The sequence below is a fragment of the Sapajus apella genome, unplaced genomic scaffold (genome assembly GCF_009761245.1).
Source record: "Sapajus apella isolate SASKATOON/1434 unplaced genomic scaffold, GSC_monkey_1.0 scaffold56, whole genome shotgun sequence".
NCBI lineage: Eukaryota > Metazoa > Chordata > Mammalia > Primates > Cebidae > Sapajus > Sapajus apella.
This window is the reverse complement of record NW_022436996.1, coordinates 14687680-14702747: the sequence shown is the minus strand read 5'-3', so window position 1 is coordinate 14702747 and position 15068 is coordinate 14687680. Positions and strand designations below refer to the sequence as shown.

The following is a 15068-nucleotide window of genomic DNA, read 5'->3' as shown; positions in this document are numbered from 1 at the left end:
ATAACAGTGTTGAGAGGTGAAACTTTTAAGAGCTAATTAGGTTATGACGGTTATGCTCTCAGGAATGAATTAATGTCACTATTGGAAGAATGGTTTCATTTTCATGAGAGTGAATAAATTCATGACAGGGCAAGAGAGTTCAACCTCTCTTGCTCTCTCTCCCTCTTGCATTTCTGCCTTCCACCATGGAATGACACAGCATAAAGGCCCTTGCCAATGCCAGCACCATGACTTTGCACTTCTCAGCCTCCAAAATCATGAGCCAAATAAACTTCTTTTCTTTACAAATTACTTAGCCTGTGCTATTCTAACAACCAAAAACAGACTAAGATAGAAAATGTGCACCAAGAGTGGGGCTTTTGCTATAACAACTGAAAATGTGGAAGTGGCTTTTAGCTGGGTAATGAGCAGAAGTTGGAAGAATTTGGAAGAGCAGGCTAGAAAAATCCTAGACTGCCATGAATTGAACATTAAAGGAAATTTTAATAAGAACTCAGAAGAAAAGAAGAAATGTAGAAAAATCTGAAGTTTTTAAGAGATTACTTATGTGGTTGTGATCAGAATATTGGTAGAAATATGAAAAGTCATGGCCAGTTTGATGAAAGCTGAGTCAGAAAGAGGAATGTCCATCCATTTTATAAAGACCATCATTTTATATGAAGTGGCAAGGAAATTAACTGAATTGTGCCTGCTTTAGTCTGTTCTCACATTGCTATAAAGAAATACCTGAGGCTGGGACATTTATCAAAAAAAAAGAGGTTTAATTGGCTCTCAATTCTGTAGGCTTTACAAGAAGTATAGTGGCATCTGCTTTTTGGGAGGCCTCTAGAAGCTTGTAATCATGGCTGAAGGCAAAAGAGAAGCAGGCACCTTCCAACGGCAGGAGCAGGAGCAAGAGACAGGGAGGAGGGTCTACACACTTTTAAATGGCCAGGTCTCATGAGAACTAGCTCATGATCTATTGCAAGGACAGTACCAAGGGGAATGGTGCTAAATCATTCATGAGGAATTTGCCCCTTTGATTCAATCACTTCCCACCGGGCCCCACCTACAACATTGGGGATTACAATTCGACCTAAGGTTTGGGCAGGGACACAGATTAAAACTATTATCAGTGTCCATGCCCATGGGCTTTATGGAAGGCAGAATTTAAGAGTGATGAATGAGACTATCTGGTGGAATAAATTTCTAAGCAAAATATGGAAGGATCTGCATGGCTACTTTTAACCATATATAGTAAAATGTAAGAGAAAAGAAATAACTTAAAGATGGAATCTATAACTTAAAAAAAAAAAAAAGCAGAATGGAAAGATTTTGAAAATGTTCAGCCTGCCCACATGAAGAATGAAAAAGTATGTTTAAGAGAACAGACCAAGGGTGTGACCAAGTGACCATTTGCTAAGGAGATTAGTATAAATAGAAGGGCTCATCAAGACAATGGACATTTCAGAGACCTTTGAGGCTGCTCATTCCATCACAGGCCTAGAGATCCAGGAGGGCAGAATGGCTTTGGGGAATAGGCACAGGATGCCCTTCATAGGCTAGCTGCCCAGAGGCACCTGGAGTTCCTGCTTCCTGCATTCCAGGACAGTGTTCTTTGGCTGCTCCTGGTGTGGTCCAAGTAACCCCAGATGTGGCTTGACCCAACACTCTGGTAGGAAGGTACAACTGGTAGACTTTAGTGGCATCCATTTGGTGTTAATTCTATAGGGATGTACAATGCAAGAGCTATGAAGGCATGACTTCCTCCACCTAGATTTCAAAGGACGCCACAGGAAGCCTGCAGGCTCAGGCAGAAACTTGCTGCAGGAACAGAGCCACCACAGAAATTCTTTACCAGGGAATACCTACTGAAGCTGTGGGAGCAGAACTGCCCCTGACACTCGAGAACTTCAGAGCTACTAGTGTGCAATGCCAGCCTGAGAGAACTGCAGGCACTAGACTCTAACCTGTGAGAACTGCTGAATGGACTGACCACAGCAAAGGCTTGAGGGCTCAACCCCAACCCCAGGGTGACCAGGCTGTGGGACAGGGAGTCAAAGGAGATTATTTTCCAGCTTTATGACTTAATGTTGGTTTCCCTGTTAGGTTTTATACTTCCTTGGCACCAGTCACCTCTTTCTTCTTGCCTATTCCTTTCTTTCAGAATGGGAAAGTCTATTCTATGCCTGTCTTACATTATATTTTGGAAAGATGTAACATTAGTTCACAAGCTTATACAGATGAAGAGAAATTTTCCTTGGGACAAATCATGCCTTGAATCTCACCCATATCTGATTTAGATGAGACTCTTGACTTTGGACTTTTGAGTTGGTGCTGGAATCCGTTAAGACATTTAGCAACTATGGGGATGGGATGAATGTGTTTTGGATGTGAGAAGGATGTTACTTTTGGGGAACCAGGGGTGGAATGCTATGATATGAATGTCCCCTCCAAAACTCATGTGGAAGTTTAATTGCCATTGTAACATTGTTGAGAGGTAAGACCTTTAAGAGGTGATTAAGTCATAAGGGATATCCCCTCATGAATGAATCAGTGCTGTTTTCACAGGAGTGGGTTTGTTATTCCGAGGGTGGATCTGTTATAAAAGTGCGTTTGGCCCTCTCTTGCTCTCTCATTCTCACCCTCTCTTGCCCTTCTACCTTACACTATACAATGACACAGCATGAAGACCCTTGCCAGATGCCTGTGTTACGCTCTTGAATCATAAGCCAAATAAATTCTCAGTGTCCAGAATCATAAGCCAAATAAGTTTATTTTCATTATAAATAATCCAGGCTAGTATTATTTATATTCTGTTATAGCAACACAAAATGGACTACCACTATTTAATTATGACTATACTAGAACTTAATTATAGAAATCTATCTGATTATTTAGCTCTTACATCTTTTTTTTTCTAGTGTAGCTTTTTTTAATATATATTTTTTATTGCTCTTTAGGTTCTAGGGTACATGTGAATAACATGCAGGATTGTTGCATAGGTACACACATGGCAATGTGGTTTGCTGCCTCCATCCCCATCACCTATATTTGGCATTACTCCCCATGTTATCTTGCCTCAACTCCCTACTCCCCACTGTCCCCCCCCACTCTCCTCCACAGACCCCAGTGTATGATGCTCTGCTCCCTCTGTCCATGTGTTCTCATTGTTCAACACCCGCCTATGAGTGAGAACGTGCGGTTTTGATTTTCTGTTCTTGTGTCAGTTTGCTGAGAATGATGGTTTCCAGGTTCATCCATGTCCCTGCAAAGGACATGAACTCATCGTTTTTTACGACTGCATAGTATTCCATGGTGTATATGTACCACATTTTCCCTGTCCAATCTATCATTGATGGGCATTTGGGTTGGTTCCAAGTTTTTGCTATTGTAAACAGTGCTGCAGTGAACATACGTGTGCAAGTGTCTTTATAACAGAATCTTATATCTTATGTTTCCACCAGAAGTTGATTTTTAAAAAATCTATTCTCCAGCATTCAGATCAATACTTAGTATTCTCAGAGTTTTATGTTTTTCCAATTCGATGGATGTGATGTAGTGAATGGCTAAGTAAACTCTGGCAAGTTATTTAAATTCTCTGAGCCTCTATTTTCTCATCTGTTAAAGGATACATCTCTGGGTTAATGAATTAGAAAAATGGTAATCTTTCTGGTTAGAACAGATCCTCATTAACTGGGCTTGGAAACTATGGGCACCTTTGTTTAAGCAAAAGTCTCCCCTTCCTCCAGCCAATGCAGTCCCACCAGGGCCCATTGGTTGGCTTGCAGAGCATGGACTGGCTGAATTTAAAGCCCATTCCCCACCATGTCTGGTGCTTTAATACAATGCAATCTACCCAATCCATACATGATGGTTGTTGCTCCTCACAAGACAAGACAACAAGGCATCCTCACACAGTCCTCTTTAAAATTCTCAGTAACCTCATCATCCTACTGCTGAACAGCTCAATGTTCTCACTTACTTTAGGGCTGGCAGGATCTGCTGATTGTTGTTGTTTAGGTAAATTTCTTCCTTATAAGCCCTTCTTCCAATATTATGTGAAATTCTAACAGTTAGATTACCAAACAGCCAATCCTTGGAATTGCTAGAAATCTGGGAGTCAAAAAGATAGCCTCTTATTTTTTTTTTTAATTCTGCCCACAGAGAAAATACACATGATGGTATTAAGACTGTTGGATTTGAGAGACGAAGAATCAAAAGAAATTATAAAGTTTGAAGTCTATATCTGGATACAGCCTGAACAGACATAGTTGTTTTAAACAGCTATAAAATACTGGATGCTCTCTAGAATTAGTCATTTAGTTCTTATTTGCCCCGTCCCTATGCCCATCACAAAGATAGGCAGTGAAAGAAATCTGCTGAAGCTTAACAAAAATAACTTTTCCCCCATTTTTATCCTCAAATATTTTTATCTTTTTACACCACAAAGATTTGCTGAATGAGAAGCATTCCCATCCTCATGTCACCATTCTAGACTAATTCTGTGACAAAACATAAACATGTTACACTTACTTTGCAGTGTCAGTGGGGCAGAGAAAAAGAGCCTTAGGATATCTAAAATATATATGGTCATCTTGTCAAAAAGTTGCACAAAAATAGAGGAAAGGACTTAGCAACAGTTGATGAAGGACCAAAGTGAGCATCTCTACCTTTGTACTCTGATTAGGATACCTCTCTCAGTCCACCTCCCTCCTCAATTCCTCCCTTCCCCAGAAAATACATTTTCAGAGGTAGACTATAAGAAAATTTATTGGACTAATAGAACTCTTAAAAATACATATGCATTTCCTTTCACTAGTCTCTCCCAAATCACAAGAATATGTTCAACAGTGGAAATAGGCAGGAATTAAGGCTATGAGATTCTCCCGGGCAGAGAATGGATTTAATTTTTACGAGCCTAATCTACTTCCATAGTGTGTACACACTCTTTGACTTTTGTAATGATGATAAGAGAAGAGAGGAGTTAGAGTTCTCTAGGTGACTTAATAATTGACAGTGAGGCTTGTACCACCTAACACTGACTTCGAGAACAGCTAATCTTTGAGGAGTTGACAGCAGCGTTTTGCTCCATCTTGGAGGACCTCTTTGACTTTGTCATTCCAGAGAGTAAAGATGAAAGGGTTTAGGAAGGGGGTTAACACAGAAACCAACAGGGAAACTATCTTATTGTACTCGGTTCCCTGCGTTTGCTTGGGTTTCACATAGAGAAACAAGCAGCTGCCGTAGCCGATCACAACACAGGTGAAGTGGGAGGCACAGGTGGAGAAGGCTTTCCTCCGGCCAGAGGCTGATGGGATCTTGAGGATGGTGGAGATGATGTAGGTGTAGGAGACAATTGTAGGGATCAAAGAACCAAAGAGAACGAAAACAGCCATTAAGAAGAGGATAAACTCTGTGAAAAGAGTGTTGTCACAGGACAGCTTGAGCAATTGTCCTCGGTCACAGTAAAAATGGTCTAAGGAATTCGATTTGCAGAAGGTAAACTGAAATGTGGCATAGACCGGCCAGATTTCAGAAAGAAATCCAAACACCCATGACACAATTACCACCCAAATACAGGTACTGCTGTTCATAATGATGTTGTACCTCAAAGGGTTACACACAGCCACATAACGGTCCACGGCCATCACTCCAAGTAATGCAAACTCCGTGGTCCCCACAGCGAGGTACAGGAAAAGTTGAGCAATACATGCAGACAAAGACACTGTCTGCATCCCAGGGAGCAGCAATCCCCAAAGCATCATGGGGACAATTATGGTTGTGATCAGGATCTCTAGGGCAGAGAGGTGGCCAAGGAAGAAATACATGGGAGACTGCAGACGTTTATCCACACAGACAATCACGATGATGACTGTGTTTCCCATTAATGTCACCAAGTAGAAGAAAAAGAATATAGCAAAAAGAATCTGGTGTAATTCTTGGGACCCAGAGAAGCCTAGAAGGTGGAATTCAGTGGCACTAGAGTGGTTATCCATCATTTAGTCCTTAATTTCTGCTTCTTTTGAAGCCCAAGGATTAAAAGAGAGGTGGCATTGCTCTACATGGTCCTGCTCTCTAGAGAGAAGAAAGAAAGATTAGGATAAGAAACTATTTCCAACCTGAGAACCAGGTGACATGTTCCTGCTACTGTGCTCAGCACATAGCTTGAGGGACATGTTGTCACCCCAAGTCTACATGTGAGGCTCTCACTTCCCAGTGTAACCAGCCCCCTGGAGTGGGTGAAGACATCTTCTATTGGTGGTGAAATACCTTCCTGGTCTTTTTCCCCACTAGATGCAGCTTCTGTCAGCAGGCAGAGGCTAAGACCTTTTAAATAGGCCAGTTTTGAAGCTGAGTCAATCAGGTCCCTCTGGTCTTGGAGCTGCCCTAATTTCTCTTAGGTTACCTGTGCCAGATGACATAAAGGCATCTGGCACAGATTTATATGATGTTCAAAGGATGGAACTTTAAACCCCAGCTCTCATCTGTAATGGTAGTGCATGAATCCACCTTAGGGCCTGCAGAAAAATTTTAAAATCCCTGCTGTTCCAAATTTTAAAATCTCCATTTTACAGAGCAGCAAGATCTCTTAATGAGAACCCTGGAGCTTGGGATAATTTCCCAGAGCAAATCCATTCTTCCCTAATTCCATTTTCCTTCCAAAGTTGAGGGAGGAAGGAAAGACGGCACCTGGCACAGATAAGGAATAGATCTGGGACTGCCAGCTGTTAAGGATGCCTGGCTCTCAGCCTGTCGCTTCATCCCATTATTCAAATGTCACCCTTCCAAAGACTCTTTCCAATCACTCTGCCCAAAACAGAAAGATACATTCATTATTGGACTTCCATTTTTTTCATAACAGTTGTTGTTACCTGGTATTATGTCTAATTATTTACTTAATTCCTTCATTTAACAATAAACAAATGTAGTCATGAACAGAACAAAGAAAATTCCATGTCCTGTGGAGCTTATATTCAAGGAAGAGGTGGGGGCTAGACCACACACAAGACACATAAGAAAAATATGTAATAGTCTAGTTTATTAATCACGCCACAGGGAAAAAAAATTAAGCAAGGAAGAGGAAGAGGAAGTTTAAGTGTATTTAGTATTTATCTATGACATTAGAATATAAACTTCATAAGGGCTAGGACATATCTTCACTGTTGTATTCTGAGGCTGGCACATAAAATTTACATACATAAATTAAGTAGTTATATATCATATATAACTTTTATATAGCTAGATATTACATAATATATATCATAGATATATATTATGTATTAAGTTATATATTAATTCATCACAAGGGAACCCAACTAACAGCTGTCTGAGTCAAGATTGAACCCAGGTCTGTCAGATTTCATCACCTACACAGCTAACTACCATACCTTATATTATTTATTATATTATTTATCTTATCTTACTAACAAAAGATATATAAAATATATATCATATGTTTTATTTATGAAATATTTAAATATATAAGATATATATGTCATATATTTATGTATAGGATGTATATGTATGATTAAATAATCCTGTTCTGGCCAGGGCAGGTTGGGCCACATTCCCTCAATCCTACTCCAGTTGGTTTTCCTTCCTCCTTCACATTACCATTTTCCTTCCCTCCCTTACCTTCCTTAGGTAACCCCCTCCCCGTCTCTTTCACTGTTTCACTAATGGTTAACAAAGCTTCAGGGGCAGGATTGATAGGAAAGCTCAGTGGTCTGCTTTTCCACAACCTCTGCATAACCAGCACAAGATGAGGAACCATGAGCGAGAAGGACCCCGACTATCAGGGAGCTGTGTCTATGTCCAGCATTGGGTCTGAGAGGAGCTGGAAGTGCTCTCTGCTATGCAGGTAGGATTTGGAGATTAGCCTGTACACTCTGCTGCTCCCCCAGCCCACACTTCAAGATCTAGAAGACAGGTAGACCTAGAACGTCCCACCCTAAACTGCTCTCACCCTCTCCTTCACAGAGGAGACCCCTTAGGGAGACACTCACCTCTATGGAGGGGCTTCGCTGCCCCTTCTAATTTTCTCTAGGGCTCCACTGAAGCTACCTCCTGTCTTGCTGGTGCTGAGCCATGCACAGGGGCCAAGGCAAGTTGCTGCCGTCTCTACTCATGGTGAAGAAGGAAACTGTCCTCACAGAAGAGCTTAGAAAAAGCCTAGAAATAAGTGTTGTTCAAAATTGGAGGTCCTCTCTCTCTCTGCTCCCCTCCCTCTTCCCTTCTTCCCAAAGGTACTTAGTCACCGAGGTACCTCTTCTTAATTAGCCCACTTTCAGGGAGTCCCCAGGCAATCAGTCTAGTGGGAGCAGAACAAATTCTAAGTTGTTCCCATTTTTGACCAATTAAGTTTTAGGACTTTTGAAAGGTTTTGTTTGGTGGGAAAACCTGAAATCTTACCAATCAGGGACTTCTTAATACCAGGATTGCCTTCCTGCAAAGCCTCAAGTCTATGTTTCCGGGTGTCTCTGAGTCTAAACAGTTAACCCCCTCTGTCCTTAGACTTTTCTCAAGTTTTTCCAGTTGTTTGGAGCCCAAATCAATCTCCTTCCCACAATAGGAGGCACCACAATTGGCCGCTAAAACATGCACCAATATCCCAAAAATGTCTGTATATTGGTCTTGATCAAAACCTTAACTTCACCAAAATCCTCTAAAAAGCCTGATGACTCCTTCATTCACTTTGGAAAGGCTCCTGCTCTTAGTCCTGTAGACCCTACAGAATACTGTAAGAGGTTCCACCCCTAAATTGAACTCTATTCTGTGCTATTGCCTCAGGTTTTCACTCCTCTGAACGTATGTGCATCTGCATGCATTTGAGCAAGATTCTTCCAGCCATTTTTTTTTCCCCATGGCATGTCCCTGATTACCAGCTGGACCACTGTAAAGTAGAGAGAGCATAAGGACAGCTTATGTACGCAGTTATGTTTGCAACCTGAAGGAACTGACAAAATGTAAATTGGAAATCTGTCTAGTGCTGGAGTAAGACAGAAAAAGTAGGAATTATAAAACATTTGTCTGCATTGTGGTTTTCATTTTTAGTATTTTTAAGTATACCTGTTAAGTCTGAGAATTTCAACTGGTGCCTAAGGGTATAAGTTGGGAATAATCTTTCTTCCAATTCCTTAAATTGACCCAACCCAACTACTTGCCATACAATTTTAGAGAAATTTTCCAAGCATATATCTCCATATCCTTTTTTGCAAAGGCTGTGAAAATCTGTTTGCAACCTCTCTTCCTCATTTAACAACATATAAAATATAACTTTCCATATCAGCACATATTACTCTACCTCTCTTTTTTCACATAGGATTCCATTATGCAGATGTCTCATTCTTTACTAGATAGCTCTCTATTAATTAGTTTTCATTATTGTTTCCATTTTTAATTATGAAAAAAAATGATGCTATAAATATTCTTAGATCTTTGTAAGTACATAAACAATTATACTTCTGAAAAAAATTCCCAGAGTTAGAATGGCTGGGTCCAATGCAGGTGTACTGAAGCTATCACCTTTTATTGGCACAAAATTACACTCCAAACATTTTGTATTGATTCACACAATTACTAAGACTCTATAATACAAGGGATCTTGTTTTCTTGGTCTGTTATAAGTGGAAGGCATAATTAAAATTTTAATTTTAAGTTGAAGAGAATAAAAATAAGACACCTTAAAAGGGAAATCAATTAACAACCCTGATGAAATGGAAACATTTTTGAAAGATAAAAATGACCAAAACTGACTCAAAAACAAATGTAACAACTGAATATTCCCAAATATGTTAAATAAATTAAATTCACAATTAAAAACTTTCCCACACAGAAAACCAGATGGCTTTACTGGTATATTCTATCAAATATTTAAGAAAGAGGCCGGGCGCGGTGGCTCAAGCCTGTAATCCCAGCACTTTGGGAGGCCAAGGCGGGTGGATCACGAGGTCAAGAGATCGAGACCATCCTGGTCAACATGGTGAAACCCCGTCTCTACTAAAAATACAAAAAATTAACTGGGCATGGTGATGCGTGCCTGTAATCCCAGCTACTCAGGAGACTGAGGCAGGAGAATTGCCTGAACCCAGGAGGCGGAGGTTGCGGTGAGCCAAGATCGCGCCATTGCACTCCAGCCTGGGTAACATGAGTGAAACTCCGTCTCAAAAAAAAAAAAAAAAAAAAAGAAAGAAAAAATACTAGTCCTACAAAATATCATCTAGAATATTGAGGAGAAGTGAACACTTTCCAGTTTATTTTATAAGGCCAGAATTATCTTGGTACTAACAACATCACAGGAAAATAAATCTATACACCAGTATCTCTGAGGAACAAAGATGTAAAATTCCTTTAAAAATTAGCAATATGTAAGGAGTATAGTAAACTAGAACAAGATGGTGATTTTTATCTCAAAAATGCCAAGTTGGTTTAACATTAGGAGATTAATCAAAGTAATTCACTATATTAACAAAATCAAAGAGAAAAATCATGTGATAATTTGGATGGGGGCAGAAAAGACATCTGACAAAAAACATCAACATTCATTTCTTAAAAACTGGCAAGAAAAGCTCTTCCTCAAACTGGTAAACAGAATCTATTAAAAAACAAAAAACAAACAACAACAACAACAACAACAAAAAGCCTGGCACTAACAAAGCTAATGGTGAAAGGCTTAACACTTTTCTTCTAAGATTGGGAACAAGGAAATGCTATCTTCAGTAACCATTTCTACTAAACATTGTGGTGGAAGTTTTAGCCAATTCAATAAAGCAAGAAAATGAAATAAAAAGCATACCATTAGGAAATAAAAAAATAATTTTTTATTTGCAAATAACATAATCTCTATATGTTGCAAATCCTAAGAAGTCCAGAGGAACTAATAAGTGTGATTATCAAGGTCACAGGATAAAAGGTCAATATACAAATAAATCTATGGTATTGTTATACACTAGCAATAAACATTGGAAATGTAAATAAATAATACAATTTATAATAACATTCAAAACATGAAGAAAACTAAGGAATACATTTAACAAGCTATATGTAAGACCTATACACTTAAAACTATAAAAAATTCCTGAGAGAAATTAAAGAAGACCTAAACAGATGGTGAAATGTTCTATTATCATGAATCAGAATATTCAATTTTGCTAAAATGTCTACTCTCTCCAAATTAGATTATAGGTTCAATGTAATTTCAATAAAAATCCCAAACATCTGTTAACATCAAAAAGCTAGCCCTAAAACTTATCTGCAAATGTGAAGGACATAAATAGTAAAAACAATTTTGAAAAAGAAGAACAGAGCTGGAGAGCTCACAATACCTAATTTCAAGACTTACTATGAAGCCACAGTAATCAAGACAGCGTGGTTTTGGCATAATATCATGTAGATCAATGAACAAAAGACAAACAAAATACAGAATTTAGACACAGATCCAGACAGATATCTTCAACTGATTTTAACCACATTAGGTTTTGATGAAGATGTGGAGCAACTGGAATCTTCATACATTGCTGGTGGGGATGTAAATGGGTACAAATAACAACAGTTTAATATACACTTACCATACATACATACTTGCAATTTTACTCAGATATTTTCCCAAGGCAAATTAAAACATATTTTCAAATATAAAAAACATGAATGTTGATAGTTTTATTCATAACAAGCTGCAAAACGACCCAAATGACAATTAATAGGTGGGCAGATAAATAAATTGTGGTATATTCATATGGTAGAGTACTACAGGCAATAAAAAGAAATGAACTGTTCATAGATGCATCATCATGGGTCAAAGATGAGTCTCTAAAAGGTTATGTTAAGACAAAGAATCCACACATAAAGGTCAATTCTTTATTATTTAAGAAACTAAAGAAATAAAAAATTTAATCTGTAGAAACAAAAGGCAAATGGTTGCCTGAGACTGAAATTGGAAATAGAAATTGACCTGGAAGGGGCACAAACAAAGCTTTTGGGTGATAAACAGGTTCTATAATTCGATTGATGAGGAGATTAGGTGCATATAAATCTGTCAAAACTCTTGCACTTAAAATGGCTGCAGTGTACTACTCAAAATAGTCAAGATATAGAATCAACTCAAGTATCCATCAATGGATGAATGAATAAAGAAAATATGGTATATATACAATGGAATAGAATTCAGTCATTAAAAGGAATGAAATCTTGTCATTTGTGTCAACATGGATAAAACTGGAGGACACGATATTAAGTGAAATAATTCCACTTAATGTACCAAGGCCCAGGCACATAAAGACAAATACCACATGTTCTCACTCATACATGGAAACTGAAACAGTTGATCTCATAGAAGTATAGAATAGAATAATGGTTAACAGAAGCTAGATAGGGTATAGGGGAGGGGAAGACAGGGAGAGTTTGGTTAATGGGTACGAAATTACAGTTAGATAGGAGAAGTAAGTTGAACTGTTCTATGGCATAGGAGGGTGACAAGTTTAATGACTATGTATTGTGTATTTCAAAACAGCTAAAAGAGAGGAATTTGAATGTCCCCAACACAAAGAAATGACTAATGTTTGAGGTGACAGATATCCTAATTACCCTGCTTTGGTCACTACACACTGTATACACATCAAAATATCACATATACCTCCCAAATGTGAACAATTATTATATACCCATTAAAAGATTTAAAATAAAATAAATGGCCACAGATGTTGTACAAAATTTAATCTTAATAAAGTTGAAAATATTTTGAAATAAATAAATTCAAAGGAGAGGCCAACATGGCCGAATAGGAACAGCTCCGGGCTGCAGCTCCCAGGGAGACCAATGCAGAAGGTGGGTGATTTCTACATTTCCAACTGAGGAGCCCAGCTCATCTCATTGGGACTTGTTAGGCAATGGGAGCAGTCCAAGGAAGGTGAGCAGAAGCAGGGTAGGGCATTGCCTCACCCAGGAAGTGCAAGGTGCCAGGAGACCTCCCTCCCCCAAGCCAAGAGAAGCCATGAAGGACTGTGCTACCCAGCTGGGTTACTATGCTTTCCCCACAGCTTTTACAGTCTGCAGATCAGGAGACTCCCTTGTGTGCCTACACCACCAGGGCCCTGGGTTTCAAGCACAAAACTGGGCAGCTGTTTGAGCAGACACTGAGCTAGCTGGAGGAGTCTTTTTTGTACCCCATTGGTGCCTGGAACCCCAGAAAGACAGAACCATTCACTCTCCCTGGAAACGGGGCTGAAGCCAGGGAGCCAAGTGGTCTTGCTCAGTGTGTCCCACTCTCCTGGAACCCAGCCAGCTAAGAATCACTGGCTTGAAATTTTGAAATTCTCGCTGCCAGCACAGCAGCCTGAAGTTGACCTGGGATGATCCAGTTTGGTGTGGGGAGGGGAATACACCATTACTGAGGCTTTAGTAGGCAGTTTTCCCCTGACAGTTAAGGATGCTGGGAGGTCTAGACTAGGTGGAGCTAACCACAGCATGGCAAAGCGTCTGTGGCCAAACTGCTTCTCTAGATTCCTCCTCACTGGGCAGGGTATCTCTGAAGGAAAGGTAACAGCCCTAGCCAAGGGCTTACAGACAAAACCCCCATCTCTCTGGGACAGAGCACCTGGAAGAAGGGACAGCTGTGGATGCAGCTTCAGCAGATTTAATTGTTCCTGCCTGCTGGCTCTGAAGAGAACGGCTGATCCTAACAAGAGGAATTCTCCCAGCACAGCACACCAGCTCTGCTAAGGGACAGACTGCCTCCTCAAGTGAGTCCCTTAGCCCTGTCCCTCTTGACTGGGAGAGACCTCCCAACAGGGGTCAATAAACCCCAGCAGACCTGCAGAAGAGGGGCCTTGACTGTTAGAAGAAAAACTGACAATCAGCAACAACATCAATATCAATATAAAGAACCCCCACACAGAAACCCCATCCAAAGGTCATCAGCCTCAAAGATCAATGGCAGATAAATGTGCAAAGATGAGGAAAAACAGTGCAAAAATGCTGAAAATTCCAAAAACCAGAATGCTTCTTCTCCTCCAAATAATTGCAACTCCTCTCCAGCAAGGGCACAAAACTGGACAGAGAATGAGGTGGACTAATTGACAGAAGTAGGCTTCAGAAGGGTGGTAATAACAAACTTCTATGAGCTAAAGGAGCATGTTCTAACCCAATGCAAGGAAGCCAAGAACTTTTGTAAAAGGTTACAGGAACTGCTAACTAGAATAACCAGTTTAGAGGAGAACATAAACGACCTGATGGAGCAGAAAAACACAGCATGAGAACTTTGTGAAGTATACATAAGTATCAATAGCCAAATCGATCAAGTGGAAGAAAGGATATCAGAGATTGAAGATCAACTTACTGAAATAAGGTGTGAAGACAAGATTAAGAAAAAAATAAAAATGAATGAACAAAGCCTCCCAGAAATATGGTACTATGTGAAAAGACCAAACCTACGATTAATTGGTGTACCAGAAGTGATGGGAAAAATGAAACCAAGTTGGAAAACACACTTCAGGATATTATCAAGGAGAGCTTCCCCAACCTAGCAAGACAGGGCAACATTCAAATTCAGGAAATACAGAGAATGCCAGTAAGATACTCCTCAAGAAGAACAAACCCAAGATACATAATCGTCAGATTCTCCAAGCTTGAAACAAAGGAAAAAATGTTAAGGGCAGCCAGAAAGAAAGGTCAGGCAGAAATAAATAAGCTTTGTGAAACCAATGAGAACAAAGACAACACATACCAGAATCTCTGGGACACAGCCAAAGCAGTGTTAAGAGGAAAATTTATAGCACTAATGCCCACATCAGAAAGATAGAAAGATCTAAAATTGACACCTTAACATTACAATTAAAAGAACTAGAGGAGCAAGAGCAAACAAATTCAAAAGCTAGCAGAAGACAAGAAATAACTAAGATAAGAGCAGAACTGAAGGAGCTAAAAACACACACACACACATCCTTCAAAAAATCAATGAATCCAGAAGTTAGTTTTTTGAAAAAATTAACAAAATAGCTAGCTAGACTAATAAAGAAGAAAAGTTAGAAGAATCAAATAAACACAATAAAAATATGATAAAGGGGATATCACCACTGATCCCACAGAAATAC

The 15068-nt window shown here is 39.5% G+C and overlaps 1 protein-coding gene across 1 annotated transcript; it reads right to left on the bottom strand.

The window, feature by feature from the left end:
* Positions 1-3355: 3355 nt before the first annotated feature.
* Positions 3356-9859, bottom strand: LOC116527956 (olfactory receptor 9A2). Its single transcript, XM_032245186.1, has one exon. The coding sequence runs from the start codon at positions 5979-5981 to the stop codon at positions 5037-5039; it is 945 nt and encodes a 314-aa protein (XP_032101077.1). The 5' UTR covers positions 5982-9859; the 3' UTR covers positions 3356-5036.
* Between the last annotated feature and the right edge of the window lie 5209 nt (positions 9860-15068).

Excerpts from the sequence above, each read along its gene's own strand:
- LOC116527956 (XM_032245186.1), bottom strand. The coding sequence starts at position 5,981 with ATGATGGATAACCACTCTAGTGCCACTGAATTCCACCTTCTAGGCTTC.